Here is a 19809-nt window from a genome sequence, read left to right as displayed (position 1 = left end):
TGGGAGCGAGCAGAGGGGAGTGAGGCTTTGGCCTTTACCCCTCGATGAGGGCCTGGACTGGAGGGGCGCAGATGAAGAAGAAGAATTGCTTTTGTTGTCTTCTGATAGAGAGAGCGGGGTTTGGCCAAGGAAGTTTGTGCAGGTGACTGCAGAGCAAAGTGGGGATAAAGGAGGCCAGAGGCCTCCGTGGGCCCTGGAGTGGATGCCATCCCTGCGGGGGTGGGGCAGGGGGCACGGGCGCTGTCCTTGCCGCAGCCGCTTGACCGGCCGGGAAGCTGCAGAGAGGAACGCACTTGGTCAGGCCTCGTCCAGGGGCCCCTGCTCAAGGCCCGATCTGCAGAGTCTGCCCGCGTGCAGCCATGCGGTACCCCGTCCCAGGGCAGCGCACAGCCCTGTCACCATAGCGATGATGCAGAGGTGTGATAAAAGCCATCTACCACTCGTAAAACACGACATCACTTTTCTGCAAAGCCAGAAGCCAGCCTGGGGCTCAGGCAAGCAATGGCCTATAAAATCCTGAATAATCACCTCAAAGCATACTTTCCAATGTAAAGAACATTCTAGGCAGCTGTTTCCAGATTATTTATGTGAAACCATTTTACACCCCTGACTTTTACCGTGTTCACTGTCTGACCCTTCCTAAACCCTCCCCTGTGGTCCTGCAAGCAGTCTCGGGAGCACAGGCCACTGTCCCTCTGAGTGACAAGTGGCAGAGCTGTGCTCCTGTGCCCTTTGCCCCCAGACGCATTGGCAGGCAGGGCCAGAAATGCCAGCGATCTCCAACTTGCCAGGGAGGAGGAGCTGAGCTCTGTCCTGTATCCGTTTCTATGGCACCATAAAGAACAGCAGGTTTTGTCTGGGTTGGACGTGAAACCCTAACTCAGGGGGTCCTCCCTGGCCAGGGCTGTGAGGGGACCCCTCTGGCCATGCCCCGCCAAGGGCAGAGCCTGAGGCTTGCCCCCCGACACCAGAGGAGATGTGGAATCTTCATGGGTTGGCAGAGGAGGAGATGGAGTTCTCAAAAAGGGCTGATTACTGGAAGTCATCACTGTGGCAACAGGGGTGTTGGATGGGGCCACCAGGGTGCACCTGAAGCTGGGGCGGGGTCAATGGGCCCCACAGCAGGCTGTTCCCCCAGGGAGAACCTGACGTCCCACCATGTGGCTTGTCAGCGTGAGGTTTTTGCTCCAGATCCAGAAATTTGGTAGCTCTGAATAAGAATTTTTGCTGTAATTTATTCTCTCACTTGAATCTTGCATTTGCCTTTAAATATCAAATCTTATTTGTCTGATGTTTGCATTTTCATCTCTAATCATTAAACCTGTAAATTACATTCATGCATAAAATAATGTTTGGTGAAGGCCTTTTAATTTTACAAAATGCCTCCTTCTAAAATTATTCCCCTACACCCCGGAAAAGACAAAATGGTGTCACTGGTAACTTGGAGACAAAAATATTTAGTAAGTCTTATCAATTTTGGCTTCTGCTATTCAGGTTAGCAGTGGACATCTATTATCCCTCAATTATTGAAAGGAAAGAGACAACTAAATTAATAACGTCTCTAATTACTGTGTCCTCATCCTGCCCAGACCCTGCCATCCCGGGGGCCATGGCCCTGGATGATTCAGGTGGTCCCAAAGCAGCACCCCAAATACGCTTGCATGCCTTTCCATTTCGATCTGAAGGCGCCTGCGTTGTGATATCTGTGTGTTCACAGGACAGAGTGCACTATGGTGCCAGCTGGACACCACAGCTGGGCCAATACAGCAAACAGTGCCCAGCCAGTACCCAGACCCACAAAACCTGCACCAGAGCTTCTGGGAGATGGGTGCTGCAGACGCCCTCCAGAGGTCCCCTTCTGCCCCAGGTGCCCTGGACGCTCTGCCCAGTAACTGTCCCCTTCTTCTCAATCTGCCAAATCCCCCACCCTGCGGGGCCCTCCTGGAGCGCCCCCGCCCCCGCCCCGCCATGCTCCCTGGGCACGGGAGATCTTACGCCACCAGATTCCGAGCACTCCGCCTTCTCCCCTGCTTCTCCCGAGGCCACAGATCCGCGGGACCAGAACTCACTCCCCTAGCCACGCCGCCCCTTCGCTTAGAGGCCTCTTTTTCTTCTCTTTCCTCTCCATCAGATTTCACAGCATTTTGACTCTTCCACTGGTCTTTTCAAAGAAATGTCTTCTTGTTTTATTTACCATCTCCACCGTTGTTTGTTTTCTATGGCATTTGTTTTTGCTTTGTTCTGTAGGAATCCATTCCGTCTTTATTTGGGCTTAGTTTACTGTTCTTTTCCTAGTTTCTCTAACTGAAAGCTTAGTTCGCTTATTTTTAGTCATTATCATTTTTTAACAAATGCGGTTATCACTCCAAGTTTCCTCTGAGTACCCCTTAGGTGGCATCCTACAGGTTTTAATAGGTGCCGTTCTCATTTGTGTTCATTTTTTTTTTTTAATATTTTTATTTATTAATTTGGTTGCACCGGGTCTTATTTATTTATTTATTTTTATATTTATTTTTGGCTGTGTTGGGTCTTCGTTTCTGTGCGAGGGCTTTCTCCAGTTGCGGCAAGCGGGGGCCACTCATCATCGCGGTGCGCGGGCCCCTTCACTATCGCGGCCTCTCCTGTTGCGGAGCACAGGCTCCAGACGCGCAGGCTCAGTAGCTGTGGCTCACGGGCCCAGTTGCGCCGCGGCATGTGGGATCCTCCCAGACCAGGGCTCGAACCCGTGTCCCCTGCATTAGCAGGCAGATTCTCAACCACTGCGCCACGAGGGAAGCCCTGTGTTCATTTTTAAATGGTCTAATTTGCCTTTTGGTTTCCTTCATAACCCCCAAATTATATATAGCAGTGTTTTTATTTGTGGTATTAATTTCCAGGTAGAAATATTTTTAAAGCTTAGTTTTTTTTTTTTTTTATTAAACTGCACTGTGTTCAGTGAACGGACTGCAGATGATGTATGCATATGTATCTGTATATATGTATATGGTATATATACGTACATACTCCACGAACCAACTGTAGATTATATATGCTTATGTGTCTGTATGTACACGTGTCTGTGTGCATACACACACATACACACACATACACACACATACACACACACATACTCAGTGAACAGACTGTAGATTTTCTTCCTTTGGAATTTCTTGACAATTTTCCTTATAGTCAGTAGATGGACAGTTTTTGGTGGCTATTCCATATATGATAGAAAATAATATATTATGTATTTGAGTGATACAAAATGTGCAAAATAAAGTCAAGCTTTTTTATTGTTTCATTTGCTCGTTGTTTTGGCTTCTTGGTCTGTCACTTTTAATCAGAACAAAGGGGCTCTATTTTCCAAAGAGCCCTCAGGCCGTGGCCGTGAGGAGAGGACAGGAGAATGAATGGCCAGCGTCCCAGCAGGAGGCACTCAGTGGGCTGGCTGGTGGGGCCAGTGGGGCCAGGTTCGTCCACAGGACGCTAACCCCACTGCGGCCGCCCCTCAGAGTCCCCCAAGCCCGGCACAGATAACACTGGTCTTATTGTCCCCCTCTCCTATGGAGGCGTCCCTCCTGCTAGTGGTCAGTGTAAATCCCTCTCGCCAGGCCCATTACCCCAACGGCCCCAAGTCCCAGGCAGGCGAGGGAGGGCAAGAATCTTTCCATGTTTTCCAGTTCCCCCTGACAAGGGTTAAAACCCCAAACCCCGTGATACCTGGGCACACGTGGATGTCCCCCCCCAGCTGCCCAGAGACAAGCCTTCTCCACCAGCCCAGCTAGCCCCACCCCCAGCTCCCAGAATAGCCTGCGGCCAGGGCTGGCCTGTGGTAAACAGCCCAGGAGCCTCCCTGGTGGGTCTGGGATGAGTCATCCTTAGGAAAACACAGGGGTGTGACTGGGACCTGAGCTGGTGGGCGGGTCCCTCCAGCCCTCCTTTGTCCACTCCAGGCTGGACACGGGCTGGCCCGGTACAGAGGGGCTGCAGTGGGGAAGGCAGGCTTGGTGTCCCAGAAGGAGGAGGCATGCCAACTTGCAGGCTATGTTGCTCCCCTTTTTACCCCCCTAACTCAGGAAGGAGGGTCCTGGGCCCTCCTGGAATGTTCCCCAGCCCTGCAGGACAACTGTCACCCTGCAGCTGTCGGCCCACAGGTCCTGGGACAGTCCTCCCCCTCCCGCCCCAAATGCACGCTCGAACTTCACGGCCCAAGTCTCTTCCCAGCCTGTCCCAGGTTTCCGGGTGCCACTTCACAGGTGACACTGTATTAGACTCCAGTGCTGGTCCCACACCCCTCACATGACACCCACAAGCGAGTGTGTGCACCTCTCCCCTTCTGCACAAAAGCAGCCACTGCCCTGTTCTCCCGTCTCCAGGCGCCCCCGGCAGCCCTTTCTGCTTGAAAAGACTAACAGAGCCCCCTGAGCCAGGCCCACTGGCGGCTCCCCACGGCCTGGGGAGATTTTGGGTGGAAGGAGCACCTGGCACGTGGGGGAACCAGGGGCCCTAAACGGGTAAGAGGCAGGTGGCGTCTCCCCTGTGTCTGTCCCCAGGGACCTCACCTCTCTCTGCCTGGAACACTCCTCCTCACTGGGAACCCCCATTTGTCCTCTGGCCCAGTCCCAGCACCTCCTGTGAGGTGCACCCACCCCTGCAGCCCCAGTATCCTCCTCCTGCCCTTGCAGGGCAGCTGCTGCGCCTCAAGCCGGGGCCTCAGGTCGGATTTCCTTGGATAAGCCCAGGTGAGGCCACACGGTGGAGAAAGTGGCTCCTGCCCAGCCAGGGTCCTCAACAAACACAAGGCTCAACATCCAGGTGACCCCACTCGGGACCAGGGCCGGTCCTGCCAAGGACTCCAGCCCCACACACCTCCAAGTTGCTTAGTCCCTCCCATGCAGGTTTCTAGTCAAACGTCCTTTTCTCAGGGGCCGTCCCCCTGTAAATAGCAGTCCCCTCACCCAGAACGTGCATTATTCCCTCTCTGTGGTACCAACCTTATTTTCCTACGTAATTCCTGGCACCACCCGGCATATTTCACACTGGTTTATCGGAGCGCCAGCCTTTGGGAGGAAAAAGCTCCCAGTGCTACTCCTCAGTCTTGGATGAGGCCGTGTTTAACCCCCTGGTGCGCTTCCTGGAGTAACCCCACCTGTCCTGGCCTCTGCCCAGGGACAGTACAGCAGAGGCCTAAGGGAGCTTCGGACCCTGCGCATTTGCGTGCATGTGTGTGTACCTGTGTGTATGTCTCTGAGTGTGTGTGTGTATTTGTCTGTGGCTGTGCCTCTCTGTGTGGGCATGTGTATGTGTGCATCTGTGCATGTCTGTGTGTGTATGTGTATATTTCCTTGGATGAGTCCATTAAGCCAAATCAAATTACTGCTCAGAGCAAAATATAAGGAACCAGGCAGAAAGACCTGGCCAAGAGTTTTCCATACTCTGACCTCCTGTGGTGAGTGCTCTGTTTTCAAAGGCTTTTTTCACGTCACCTTCGCCTGTTGACACCTGACTCCAAGCTGGATGGTGGCTTGTGGTCCCTTCTTTGACACTTGCCCTACATCTGCCCAGGGCACGGGTGTGAACAAGGCACTGATCTTAGTGGAGCATGTGCATTTTAGGGGATGCAAACCATAAATGAGAACAGAAGACGGTACAGCATCTTCACATGGTGATGGCGTTGCTGGGAAAATAATTAGAGTGGTGGGAGGAGAGGAAGTGGGGTGAGGCTAGTGAGACAATGATTTTCCAAGGTGATAGTTGAGATAAAGCAAGAACTGTGCACGGGAGCCATCCAGTGGTGAGGTCCAAATAATATATGTCCCAAGAGAATGATGGGGGTGGGGGGAGAGGTAACCTAACTGCACAGGGAGCCCCAGTGAGGCCCCCACTCTTAATGTCCATGGTTCATGGGATCCGCCCACCCCACATCCACCCTAAGGACACTGAACATGGGAGGCCCGGGTGGGTGGGTGGGGTGCCGGAGCCTATAGAACCCCAAGGCCAAGGGAGACACTGTGGTGACCACAGGCCTAAGCTCCTTCCTGCCTGGTTCCCCCTCCCCCAGATGGGGGGGGTGCTTCTCAACCTCCATCTCAGTTTGCACAGCACCTCCTTGGCCTCTCTGAGTAACCCTGTCCAAAGTTACCTCTTCTGCACACAAATGGTGCTGTCAGTGTGAGAGGGAGGTAGGGAGGAGCTCCATCTCCAGGGGATGAAAATGCCCCCAAATGCTCCATTTCCAGTCAAATCCACCTTCACCCTCTGGTCCCCACCCACCCCCGGCCCTGGCCCCAACACATCCTCCAGATCCAGTTCCAGGAGGGCCCAACCCTTCACTTACTTCAGATGGCCTCAGAAACATCTATTTCACTGACTTGCTGGGCTGGGACTCCCCTCCTTCACCCCAGGTATCTAATGGGCGCCTTCTGAATGTCAGGCACTGGGCCAGGCACTGAGATTCAATGGTGAGTCTCAGGGAAAATGGACCCTGAATTCATGCAGGAGAAAACTGCAGTCCTGAGAAGGCAGTACAGTCAATGGGAGACTAGGGGTCCCACCCCAGGTCTCCCACCAGAGACTGGCCTCCCCTCAGTCCTGCCAGAGAGGCTTCGTCCTTGGAAACTTGCAGCCCCTGAAGGGCAGGGGGCAGTGAGCCTGGTGGTAGGTGTGTTTGTGACGTCTCCTTTGGCCAGGTTCACTTACCTTCCCAACTATGACTTTAGGCTGAAATGCACATTAGTATTCCCTACTGGGGGGTTTCCCTGGTGGCTCAGTGGTTAAGAATCCGCCTGCCAATGCAGGGGACACGGGTTCCAGCCCTGGTCCGGGAAGACCTCACATGCCACAGAGCAACTAAGCCCGTGGGCCACAACTACTGAAGCACGCGCGCCTAGAGCCCGAACTCGGCAACAAGAGAAGCCACTGCAGTGAGAAGCCCATGCCCCTCAACAAAGAGTAGCCCCCGCTCGCCACAACTGGAGAAAGCCTGTGTGCAGCAACAAAGACCTAACGCAGTCAAAAATAAATAAATTAAATAAATAAATTTTTAAAAAATATTCCCTATGGGGGGCTGGGGGTCCAGAAGCTGTGTGGGCACAGAAGTACCGCGCCCCTGGCTGTAGGTGGCCAATTTTGCGCATCTGGCGAGGCCAATTGATACACACACACACACACACACACACACACACACACACACACACACAGTCCCGCCCAAAGCGAGGGAGGTGCCACCTCTCGCACACACCGGGCACCTCTCTGTGCCAAGCGAATTCTAACTGGGGCGCCGGCGCCGCCATAGTTAAGGCGCAGGCGTGGTCCCCTCGAGGTGGGATGGGGCCCCAGCGTGCAGGATCCTCGCCCCGGTGCGGGCCTCCCCTCCGGGTTTGGGCCAACACCCCGCTCCTCTCATCGTCTCCAGCGGTGGCGACCCCAACGCCCCCTCCTCCTCCCCTTCGCCGGCCGCCTGGGGCGCGGCACCCGCCCGAGGCGGGGGCGTGGGGCATAAGGTCGCCGCCCAGAGGGAGCTCATCCGGCGGCGCAGACGCCCAGCGCCTCCGGGGAGGGACTTGGCCTGGGTTCTGGCCCTCGGCTTATCGGGGAGGAGCCGAGAGGCTGCAGCTGGCGGCGGCTTGCCCCGGGCGGGCCGAGGTCCTGGGCGCGGCAGCCAGGCCGGGGAGCCCTTCTCGGCAGAACCCGTAGCGCGGGATCAGCGCCGTCTGCTTTCCTCTCTGTCTTCTCTGGTCAAACCGCGGGAAGAAAGCGCCCTCCCTTTAGCGGGCCGGGAGCTGCAGAGCATCGCGGGGCGCGGCCGAGGGGAGGAGAAAACAGAGGGAGCAGCGTAGGCCCGGGCTCGCGGGGCTGCGGCTCCGCCAATCTGCGGGCGCTGACGCGGGGGGCGGCTCCGCGGCGCTCGGATATCTGACCGCCCGGGGAGAGGCTCGGCTGTGCGGGGGCTGCGCTCCGGGGACGGCCGGTGCACCTGCCCGGGGACTTCGCCGGACGCTCCGTGCGCCACCCCCCGCTCCCGCCCCCTCCTCGGTCCCCGCGGCCCTGCGCCCTCATCCCCCTCCAGGTCCCCGCCTGCGGGCCGCAGCGTGAGAGAACCGAGCCCTGCCCGAAGGAGCCGCCCCTTCTCCGCCCGGCCGGCCCGGCGCCTAGCGCGGCCCACGGAGCAGCGCAAGAGACTGCGCCGAGCCTCGGATCGGATTGCGCCGCGCGGTCGCCGCCACCCCCCACCCCCACCCCAGGCCGCCGCGCCTTGGCCGGGATGGGCCTAAGTGTCCGGCCCCTGAGCGCCTGATGAGCGCGGCCGCGGCCCCGGAGACCCAAGCGGGCCGCTACGTGCGCGGGGCCTCCCCGAGCTGCGCCCCCAGCTTCGCGGACGAGGGCCGCTGGGCCCGGCCGGCTGAGGGCGCGGCCGCTCCGGAGAGGCGAGAGGGAACGGCCCCGAAATGGCCCGGCGAGCGGGCGCTTTGGCGGTGGGCGCCCTACGCGTGGGACAGCCCCGGGACGAGTAGCTGGCCGACGCCAGATGAACCTTGATCCGCGCCGCGGCACCGCGTTCGTGCCAAGCCAAGACTAGAAGGGCACGGGCGGAGCGCGCTCTGGGGGCGCCCGGAGTTCCAGGCCCCGCTCGCCCGCCGGGCCATGAAGATGATCCTGGTGCGCAGGTTCCGCGTGCTCATCCTGATGGCGTTCCTGGTGGCCTGCGCGCTGCACATCGTGCTGGATCTGCTGCCCAAGCTGGAGCGGAGCGGAGCGCAGCCCTCGGGGGAACCCGGCTGCTCCTGCGCGCAGCCCGCGGCCGAGGCGGCGGCACCCGGCTGGGCCCAGGCGCGCGGACGCCCGGGGGAGCCCCCGGCTGCAGCCTCCGCCGCCGGCGACGCGGGCTGGCCCAACAAGCACACACTGCGCATCCTGCAGGACTTCAGCTCCGACCCTTCCTCCAACCTCACGTCCCACTCGCTTGAGAAACTGCCGCCCGCAGCCGAACCGGCCGAGGGCGCCTTGCCGGGGCAGGATCCCGGCGCCCTGCGACCCTTAGACTCCGCTCACCGGCCGCTGCTCAGAGACCCCGGTCCGCGTGGACCTGTGCCGCCCCCCGGCCCGAGCGGGGACGGCTCCCTCCTGGCCAGGCTGTTCCAGCACCCACTGTACCAGGTAGCCATTCCGCCGCTAACGGAGGACGACGTCCTCTTCAACGTGAACAGCGACATCAGGTTCAACCCCAAGGCGGCGGCAGCAGAGAACCCAGCCTGGTGAGTGGGGCTGCGGCTGCTGAGGTGGGTGCTGGCAGGCCCGACCCCCAAGGCAGCCATGCGCCCCGTGAGAATAAAGATCCACCCCAGTGCCCCTTCCCAGAAAGTGCCCTTGCACATCCCAGGCACTGTGTAAGGAGGCTCAGGGTCAGAGACTCACAGAGGGCGTGGACCCCATGGCAGAGGCCGCAGGAAGGGGAGCTTTGCGGGGCGGGCAGCGTGCGGGCTCTGGGCACTGCCTTTGTCTCCAGAATGACTGCCTCCCTGAGAAGGGCTGCTGGGTGGTTTGGGAGCTGTTTCCTGTGGCCACTGGCCTGAAAGGCAGACATGGCAGGCAGGAGCCGGGAAGAGTCAGCTCTGCATTTGCAGGAAAGCAGTGCTGACCTGCAAGGCCCTGGTCACAGGCTCACAAAGGGACTCAGGCAGTGAGTGAAGGTGCTTCCTTGGGAAGCTGCTGCCTGCCGGTGCGTGGCAACACCGCTCTGGTGGACATGTCGGGAAGGTCTGGAGAGGCCTAATGAGCCTTGTAAACCAGTCCCTGAGAAAAAATTAGCAGAGGGGCATGCTGGCCCCCGTGAGGCATAACCAGGGTGTTCTGCCCCTGCCCAGGCTGCAAGGGGGTGACAGCTTCCTAAGAGGCGAGTAGCAGCCCCCAGGAGCATCTCTTTAAACTGTCCTGGTTTAAACTCCTCCCCCAAGGCCCTCCTCAGCCACACAGATCAAAATAAGCAGATGCTGCTGCCCTGGGTGGTGAAATATTAACCAACAGCAAGGCCAGGATAAATAAGTACCTGCAAAGGTTACACAAGCAACAGAGGGGAAAGGCCAGGTTTCCAAAACATCTCAAAAATCCTTTCTCCTTTGCAGTTGGACCAGACCCAGTGTTTTCTGTCTAAACACACCAAGGTGTTTGGTGGCCTCTGAGCTTTGTCTGCTGGCCAGGTTCACGGAAATGCTCAGAAATGTGAGAGGCAGAGCAGTGTGCTAGGCCTGGGCCTCTTTGCAGGAGAGACAGCCCAGAGCCACTGGTCAGGGATGGGGCCCTTGGGCAACTTCTCGTAGCCCATCGTGTCCGTTGTGGGCAGAACTTGGGGCTGAAAAGGCCTCACTTGTAGGTGAATTAGCGCTTAGACAAGTTCCGCTTTTACCTCCAGCAGCAAACAGGGCCTGTCCTCCCCCAGACTGGCCCTTTGGCTCAAGAGACAAGGCTGGGCCATGTTGGCAGCAGGTCCTCGATTTGGGCCTCGGCTGGAGTGAGTGCCACTTTCCTCTCTCCCCACCCAAGGCTGCTTCCTGAAAATCAAATTTAGCCTTTTGAATCATTGCTGCCCCAACGCAGAGCACCCAGCGAGGGTTTCCGCCAGACTGGGCTCATCTGCCCCCAGGAAGCCGGCAGCCCCTCGCACCCCAGGCTGACATCATGCTTGTCAGGCTGTTTCAGTGACCCTGGGACAGACGCGGCGGGGCCTAGCGCTGACGGTCTGTGTTTGGTCTGCTTTAGTTATAGCTGTCTGTGGCGTCTCCCAAGGGGAAGTGAGAATTACAGGCCTTCAAATATATTGTTAGTTGGTGGAACAACAGCCACAGAAAAAGTGCGGCCGTCGCAGGGTCGTGTTTGAGTAGAGGCACCTCTGAATAAATCTATATTTGTTTGGATTCAAAGTGAAAACCTTGGCATCGATGCCAACTCCCCCATCCATCTCGAGACCTTGCTGTTCTGTTCTTTCCCTGTTGACCTGGGTCACCTTCATTTGTGCAGGCCACACGAAGGTCCTGAGGATGAATTCCTACCCACGGGGGACGCGGCCGTGGACTCCTATCCCAACTGGCTCAAATTCCACATCGGCATCAACCGCTATGAGTTGTACTCTCGGCACAACCCAGCGGTGGAGGCCCTGCTGCGTGACCTCGGCGCCCAGAAGATCACGAGTGTTGGTAGGTGCCCTCCCTGCCCGGCCAGCTCTCCTTGCTGGAGCATCACCTCGTGGGCGAGTTATACTGGCAGCCTTCCCAGAGGAGGCGCCTGCAGGCCTTCGATGCTGTCGGTATTTGGGGGCAGCGGGAGGCTGCTTTCTGCTGTTGCAAGATGAGCAAGGCAGGGCAAGACGCCGCCCGGCCAGTCCTGTTGTTCTGCTGTGGGGGGCGCACCACAGGTCCCCACCGCGGGTTAAGAAGAGGCACCCCTGGCAGCTGCAGGGAGACGCCTTGGAGAGCTCAGCATCTTCTGGTTGTTTGGGGAGGCTCTGCCTCAGAGCCCACCAGGTGCTCCTGGGATTCGTGTGGGCGGGGAGTGACAAGGGCTCAACTCTAGCCAGGGCAGAGCCCCATACACTGAGTAGTTCGGAGGAGACATCTCTGAGTGCTTTGGGATCTGCTGAATCAGAAGTTTCAGGGCATCCAGTTACTGATTTCAGGAAAATGTGTCGGCAGTGGTTTCTGAGTGTGGAGGTTTGATGCCATTGTTCTCAGGCCTGCAGGCAATTGTTTGTGAAGGTCCCGATTAGTCACTAGTAGCTCCAAGGGCAGAGGGGGTGGGCAGAGGCCCTGGATGGGAGGAACAGTCCCAGGAGGCGCGTAGGGTGGAGGGAGGCCCCAGGAGCTTAAGTGCTGGGAGCAGGGGGTTCCAGGCACTGTCTTACTGGTGTCTGGGCCATCCTGAGGCTGAAAGGGCTCTGCTAACCTGGGCTGAGGCCAGGGAGCTGGGGGTTGCCTGCGAGGCTGGCGCCTGGGTTTCCAGAGCTCTTTAGAGGCTGTGTTGGGTGTCTCCGCTCGGCGCTGAGCTGTTTGCCAGCACCACCCTCTCCCTAGCATATAGTTGTTCACCCTGAGAGAGAACTCGCCGGGGCACGACGGTGGTCTCCCCTCCTTCTTGCTGCCCAGGAGGAATCTGAGTGCCTCCCGGCCCCCAGCCCCACCCAGCCCTCCTCCTGTGCTGGAAGGCAATCCGTGTGGACGACGAGGACCGCGTGGGAGAGGCCACAGCTGGGGTGTCCCCTTCTCTCCTGAGTAGACGAGGCTGTTAGAGAAACATCCAATGCGATGACCATTTGTCGTCTGTTCAGTGGATTCTCTTGAGCACCTCCTGCATCTCAGGGCCCCTTTCTGGGCAGTGGGAGTTGGGGGTGAATCCAGCCTCAACAAGCTTCTGCTGCATCCTGACCTGCACATGCTGATGGACAGATAAAGTCGAGAGTGATTAGCGAGGAGGTGACCTCCACCTGGGAGGACCAGGTCTTGAATGGGGCGAAGGCTTTCGTGATGGAAGGGGGCAGGGAGCGTGGGCCTTTCGGGAAAATGACAACAGCATTTTAAAATTAGGGTTTAGGGAAGTGCAGCATTCATGCTTGCAGGCTGCTGTCTGCCCCGGTGTCCCATCTGTCAAGTGGGCTCAGGCACATTGCATCTTATTTCAAGAAGATGGACAGTGCATCCAGGCTTGTAGAGTATTACCTCGGGCTTTGTGCAGGGTCTTGGTTAGGGGCAGGGCTGCAAGGATCCCACAGGCCAGCCAGGCTCACCATACCCCTCAGGGGACAGACAGCCTCCCAGCTCTCACTGGACGTTGCCCTGTGCAGAGAGCAGAGCCCAGGAGCCCAGGGAGCCGCTGGAGGCAGAGGACAGGCCTCGGGGGCTCACAGGCAGCTTTGCCCGCCCTGGGCACCCTCCTCCCCTGTTCTGCCGGGGGCCTGGCCTTGGGGCACCCCCACCCCCTTTGGTCCAACTGTCCTGGGCAATGGTGCCTAGGCTGCCTGACGTCGCAGAGTTCTGGCTTGCTCTGCGCCTGGCAGGGTGACCTTGGGTGAGTGCCTGCCCATCTGTGTCCTGTGGGCTGTTTGAGCTGACCTCACCCGCTGGGCTGCCCTGGCCTAGCTGGTCCTAGTGGAGCATGTTCCTTGGGCCGTGGGCCGGTCAGAGCCCAGGCTGGCATTCACGGGTGCCTGATGAGCATGGTAAGGTTGACTTGATGGGACCGGGTGTCATCACCCACAGCGAACAGCAGGCCTGGCGTGTCCTAGCTGCCCCAGTCACGAGTCAGCGTGACTCTGGGCAGATGGGTTAACTTCTGTGGACCTCCCCGCGTCTCCTGTGGATCACAGAGGTGGTCATATCCTCGACCGTGTAATCTCCAGCTTGCAGATCTGCAATCATAACCCATTTGACAGCAAAACCCGACCCAACATGAATGGACATGGAGGCAAAACCTAAAATGAGAGACTGTTTATAAGCCCTTGTTTTTCTCACTTGGAGTGAATGTTCCCATGGAGTGCATTTAATTCCGGGGTTCTCCCCCGACCCGCTCAGGGCTACAGAATCTGGGGGATGGATACACCACCTACAACTCTTGTCATCTGAGATTTTTAAAACCCCTGAACACTTATGCTCCAGAGATTTTGAAGACGGGTGTGGACCCGTGAAACCTGCCTCACGGGGCTGTTGAGAGGTTTTGGTGAGGAAGAGGAAGAGGAAGAGGTAGGAGCAGAGGCTAGGCAGCGTCCCCGCTGGTCACCTCTGCGTGGGGCGGCCAGCACTGGGCAAGCTGGAGCCTGCTGAAGGCCTCGACCGGACGCTCAGCCCCGCTATGTGCGGCCTTGGGCCTGGAGGTGCCTGGAGGTGCTCCCAGCAAGTTCACACTTGAGAGGAGCCCCTCTTCCTGAGGAAGCAGGACGTCTTCTCACCTGGAGCCCAGTGCAGCCTCCGGGAGCATGGCTGCAAGTGTCCAGGCCCAGGATCCTGCTGGGCGGGGAGCAGGAGAGGGGCTGGCCCAGCCAGGCTGCAGGCGTCCCCGGGGATGCACGCCTTCCCGGGGGTGTCTGCCCCCACATCCAGCTGGTCGTTTTTGTTGAACACCCAGCTGCTGAGACAGCAGCCTCTGACTGGGCCCTTGGCTTAGCAGAGCCACTGGGTGGGTTTGCAGACCGGGGTCCCTAGACAAGAGCTGTCTGCTGCTGGAGGCCCTGCCCCTGGCACTGCTGCGACCTGGGGGGGCGCAGCCCTCGGAGGCCCCATGGGAGCCGGGAACCTGCCTTGGGAGTCAGGGTTCAGCAGCGCCATCCTTTTGAGCTTAAAATGGAAGAAGAGCTAAAAATCCAGCCGATCTCCCAACCCCATCCTGCAAATCGGGGAACAGGCTTCCGGGAGGGCAGGCTTGCCCACGGTCAACACATCTCTGCCCCCAGCTCTGGGCTGTGTCTGGACCCAAGCGGTCACTTCAGTCTTGGAACATGAGCCCAGAAATGGTTTGGCGATGAGAACGGGTCCTGCGAGGCCCCCGATGCTTTCCCTCAGAACGGTTCCGTCAAGGCTCCCGTTCAGAACCCCTTGATCCACTCACAAAACGCACGTGGCCGGCGGAGATTTCTTTAGAGCCGGGCTCCCGGCTGCTTGGTAATGGCTATTAGCCGCCTTTAAAGAGCCTCGGGACCCTGAAGCCAGGCCTGCGGAGGCTTTGGCTGGGCCAGTGATAGTGTTGATAATTAAATCACTATTGTGCACAACCATGGATGCAAAGAATAAATGACACAATTAACTACTCTGTACTTGGAGTTACTTAAAAAGAAGTCACTCAGCAGGAGAGGATTCGGGCAGCCTCTGGCCTGAAGCACAGACCCCACAGTTGCTCATCCAGATCGGGACAAAGCCATGGGGGTGCTGAGCAGTGGAGACGGCTCCGCAGGACAGAAGTCCTGGGCGCTCACTGACCTGCTAGGACAGCAGCCCTGGGGGCCGTAGGGCCGCCCGAGGGCTCCTCAGGAAGGTGGCTCTGGGCCCAGAAAGGCTGCAGTCGCCCTCCTACCCTGGGAACACCGCCGCTTCGGGCCCCAGTCCCAGGAGCCTGGCTCGACTGACCCGGAGGAAGGGAACTGAAAATGCCCAGTAAGCTGGACGCCCAAGCCCAGGGCCGAGGGGCCTTCAGTCATCCTGGAGGAAGGACAAAGGCCACCCCAGGGGACCCGGAGAAGGCGGTGAATAGCTGAGTTCCTCCTCATCTCTCTCCGCTGTCGAGTTGAAGGTCAAAAACAAAGCCTGTGCGGTGCTGACCCAGCTGCACCCCCCAGCGCTTGCTTTGTCCATTCTGAACCGTTGGCAGCCACGGCTCCGGAATCCCGCAGGCGTGTGTTCCGGCTGGGCTCCGTCTGAGTCCAGGGCGGGAGCTGGTTTCCACCTGGGGCAGTGCTGTGGTTTCCCTTTCAAGAAGCAGAACTCCCCCAGGAGGGGTGCGCTGGATTGTAGCAAATCACGGCGTCAGTCGTACTCCAGGATGGAAGCTGTTTCTTCTCAGACATCCTGGGGCCTGTGTCACGCACTGAAGTCTGGGCCGCACCCTTGAGTTGGGCCGAGGACCCAGGCTGGAGCACAGGCTTACGTGGGGCAGGTGCCCACGGGGCTGGCCCCTCAGTGCCTGTAAATGGACGCGCTCTCGCCTTTCTCCGTGGCTGTGGGGTGGCGGGGAGAACAGAGAACCCAGCTGCTCCTGGTGTCACATTCTCCAAATCTGAGCCATCCTTGGGCCAGGCCTCGCTTCTTCTGACCCTTAAATCAAGGCAGGGGCTGTGAAAACAGCTGGACCAGCGTCCTGACCGTGACCCCTAAGGACAGACGTTGGTCCTACTTCACAGATGTACTGGCCGAGGCCGAGGGCACAACGTCATTGGCCCTGCTGGCACCTGGCAGCACCTCCCACACGGAGGTGTCTGTGTGGTCCACCAGTCTCCAGAAGACGGAGTTCATTCATTTAAAGTCAGGGTGGCCCATCCAAATGCGGGTCAGGGATCTTGTTAGGAATGGGGAGGGTACAGGCTCGGGGAGCTTCACCCACAGACCTGGGTCACACTGTCTCCGATGCTGAGTCCAGGGCCCCTTCAGATGGAGCTGCTGACCTGGCAGCAGGAGTCAGGCAGGTGGCCAGGGACCTGGAGGATAGGTCTGGCCTCGGCGCCCATGGAGCCCTGCAGCCCCTGAAACATCTGGGAACTTGGACCTTGAGGTCCTGCCTCTCTCGCCCCTGAAGTCCGCTGACCTGAACATGCCCGACGCTGTTCCAGGTGCTTCACTAGCGTGACCCCGGTCACCACGAGAGCAACCCCGGGAGAGGGTGCAACACGTCCCGTGCTCACCTGAGTCCCCTGACGCACCGACCAGTGGGTCTCAGCCCTGCCCCCAGCCCCATGGGGGAGGCTGGGTGGGTGTGCTGAGCCCCCTTCAACAGAGGGGGCCGAGGTCGGGGCAAGCGGAGACACCGTCTAGGGCGCCAGCTGGGGCCACCGCAGACCCAACCCTCCAGTGTGGCACCCTCCCGCCACCTCTGCCGTCGGCCCATTTTCCCAGGCCCCGTCCACCCTCCTTAGCACGGCTCCTCTGGCCCCTGGTTGGCGCTTCCTGACCCTGAAACATCTGCCTGCCCCAGGCCTTGGTCGCGGACCCTCACCACTCCACCGCCACGACCCTCACATTTGCACCCATACCCCGACCTAACCCCACAGCCTCAGGCCACCGCTACCCAGGGGTGCCCCCAGACCCTGGAGCAGTGCATCATCAAGCTCACGGGCCTGCCCCGAGGCAGCAGGTGACCCTGTATTCTTTCCCTCCTATTGCAGCCATGAAGTCGGGGGGCACACAACTCAAGCTCATCATGACCTTCCAGAACTACGGGCAAGCACTGTTCAAACCCATGAAGTAAGTGCCGGGCCGGTTGGGGGTCAGGTGTGAGGGGCTGTGGTCGGGAGTGCGCAGGTCGTGTGATCTGTGCCTCAGCCTCTCAGCTCTGCTCTCCTCGCCCGAGAGCAGCCAGACTCTATGTCTGTGAATGCGCATAGCCGTGCCCGTAAAACTTTTTTTCTAAAACTAGTGGGTCAGCTGATTTGACCCCTGGTCCCTATTCTAGATAAAATAGAAACTGTGGTACCAAAATCAAAATGAACCCCTCAGTGGCATCTGAAAACTGTGGGGATGGTGGAGAAGGAACGTTTGGAAGCCGGGCTACTCCCGAAATGAGCACCTGTGGCTTGTGGTGTCCACTCTGATGGTCCTGGCACTTGCTTGTCCCGCATGGGCCGAGGTTGTTTGCCATCTTTGGTTAGTTTCAAACAGGGCCATTTTTGCACTGTTGAGACGGTTCATTGTTTTTAAAGCATGGGTTGCACCCGCAAAAGCCCATGAGGCCATTCAGGTCATGTGGGGCTGCTGGGCTGGGTGGGGACTGCGGCAGAGCTCCAGGGCATGGGCCCCCCCAGAAGGAGCAGCTATCCGTGACCAGGGCGGACGGCCAGCCTGGTTCACACAGGACAGAACCCCAACGTTCACACAGAACCCCAACGTTCATGAGGGGTGATTTGGGCAAGGTGAGGCCTAGGCTGCACGTGGGCTCCTTGGGGAAGGTTCTGGAGGGGAGGGGGCTCCTCATAGAACTTTCTGGCCACCGTGGGCTCCTCTGTGCCCTCTCAGACTGTAGCTTGAGTAGAGGGGCCCCTTCCAGGCCTCTTGATGTTGCAACAGTGAGTATGGAGCTGTGCGGGGAGGAGGGTGTGCCAGGCGGGGTCGAGCTCGGATGCTGCATGGACGGCCAGGTGACAGGTGGGCCTGGACCCCTCCCTGGCAGGAATCCGGGACAATAGCCGAAAACCACAATGTCTTTGTTGCCCCGTCGGCCACACAGGCCCCCCGTCTTGGTGGTGTATTGTCCACAGTCCAGTAAGTTGTCTCCAGGTGTGCCCAGAGCTTTGTAAGTTGAAGATTCTGAAGTAATTAGGTGGTAGTATTTTTCCTCTGAGATCTTGAAGGATGTATGCTGAGAGGGTCTAGAGAGGAACAGCCCTGAGGTGGGAGGTAGAGCCTGGGGGGCCTGCAGAGTGTAATTTACGTGGTATGTGCATGACCATTTAAAGTTGTTTTTTTTTTTTAAATTTATTTATTTTTGTTTTTGGCTGCGTTGGGTCTTCGTTGCTGTGCGCAGGCTCTAGGCGCGCGCGGGCTTCAGTAGCTGTGGCTCGCGGGCTCTAGAGTGCGGGCTTCGGTAGTTGTGGCGCGCGGGCCTAGTTGCTCCGCAACATGTGGGATCTTCCCGGACCAGGCCTCGAACCTGTGTCCCTTGCACTGGCAGGCGGATTCTTAACCACCGTGCCACCAGGGAAGCCCCACCATTTAAAGTTTAATGGGTATATATTTTTAATAGACATTGAAAAATATTTAAATAGCACATTAGCCCATGAGTTGCTGAGTATTCTTGCTTTAGTGTTAAAGTAAGATTTTTTAACAGCTTTATCAAGATGTAATTTACATATTTCATAATTCAGCCACTTAAAGTCTACAATTCAATAGCTTTCAGTATATTCACGGAACGGTGCATCCATCACCACAGTTTTAGAACCTTTTCGTTACTCCAGAAAAAAACCTTGTCCGATGTTGCCCTGCCTCCAGGCCTGGACGACCACTAGCCTACTTTCTGCCTCTGTGGACTTGCCCATCTTGGAGTTTCACGTAAACAGAATCACACACTATCTGATTCTTTGTGTCTGCGTCTCTCACTGAGCATCATGTGTTCAAGGTTCATCCATGTTGTGGCCGGTGTCAGAGCCTCCTTCCTTTCTGTGGCTGAACAATACTCTACAGTGTGGATGGACCACATTTTACTTGTACTTTCATCCGTTAATGGGCATTTGAGTTATTTCCACTTTTTGGCTGTATGAATAATGCTGTATGAACATTCATGTACAGGTTTTTGGGTGGACATACGTTTTCATTTCTCCCGGCTGTATGCCTGGGAGTGGAATTGCTGGGCCACATCATAACTAAGTGTAACTGTTTGAAGAGCTGCAGACGCTTTTCCTCGGCAGCTGCGCAACGGGTAGTCCCACCAGCCGTCTCCACGTGCTGCTCGTCAGTACTTGTCTTTATCCACCTTTTTGGTCCTCGCCATCCTGGTGGGTGTGTGAGATGGTGTCTCCTTGAGGTTCTGACTCATAGTTCTCTACTGACTAATGGTGTCGAGTGTCTTTTCATGTCCTTGTTGGTCATTTAGATCTTCTTTGGAGAAATGTCTGTTCAGATCTTTTGCCGTTGTTTAGTTGGTTGTCTTTCCATTAGTAAGTTGTAAGAGTTCTTTATATATTTTGGATATAAGAACCCTTATCACATACGTGGTGTCCTTTGAGGCACAGGTTTCTCATTTTGAGGATGTTGGATTTAACTATTATGTTGTTGTTGGTCGTGCTTTTGGTGTAGTATTTAGATTTTAATATCGAAAAATGTACACGCTGGGTAATAGTGGTGCAGGTGATGTGTGTGGCTGAAGTTTAGAAGCATTGGTGTATCCACAGAGACAGCAGGCCTGGCAAGGCCATTGTTGTGTGACCTCCAGTAAATTCATTCCCCCTTACTGGGACTCAGTTTATCCATCTGTCAACAAAGGCATTGTAGGAAGAGGTGTGAGGTCTAAACTCTATTGGATTGGTTTAGGACGCAGGGCACCAAGTTTACAGAAGGAAGCCAGGAGGAGCTGGTGTTTGGCAAGTCGGGGTGGGGCTGGGCAGATACACCGGAGTGTGCGGGCTTTGCAACAGGATTCAACCTGCTTCTTGGA

General features: G+C 57.4%; 1 protein-coding gene across 1 annotated transcript in view; it reads left to right on the top strand.

Moving 5' to 3' along the window:
- Positions 1-7577: 7577 nt before the first annotated feature.
- FAM20C (FAM20C golgi associated secretory pathway kinase) overlaps positions 7578-19809 on the top strand; it is a 38272-nt gene continuing 26040 nt past the window's right edge. The window contains exons 1-3 of the mRNA XM_082430765.1: positions 7578-9233; positions 10993-11168; positions 16829-16907. Coding sequence (XP_082286891.1) covers positions 8623-9233; positions 10993-11168; positions 16829-16907 — 866 coding nt within the window. The 5' untranslated portion in view covers positions 7578-8622. The remainder of the gene's footprint in view (positions 9234-10992; positions 11169-16828; positions 16908-19809) is intronic.

Source organism: Balaenoptera physalus (genome assembly GCF_965194825.1).
Source record: "Balaenoptera physalus genome assembly, chromosome: 16".
Lineage (NCBI taxonomy): Eukaryota > Metazoa > Chordata > Mammalia > Artiodactyla > Balaenopteridae > Balaenoptera > Balaenoptera physalus.
Note: the sequence above shows the minus strand (reverse complement) of the source record. Positions and strands in the feature narration are given on the sequence as shown.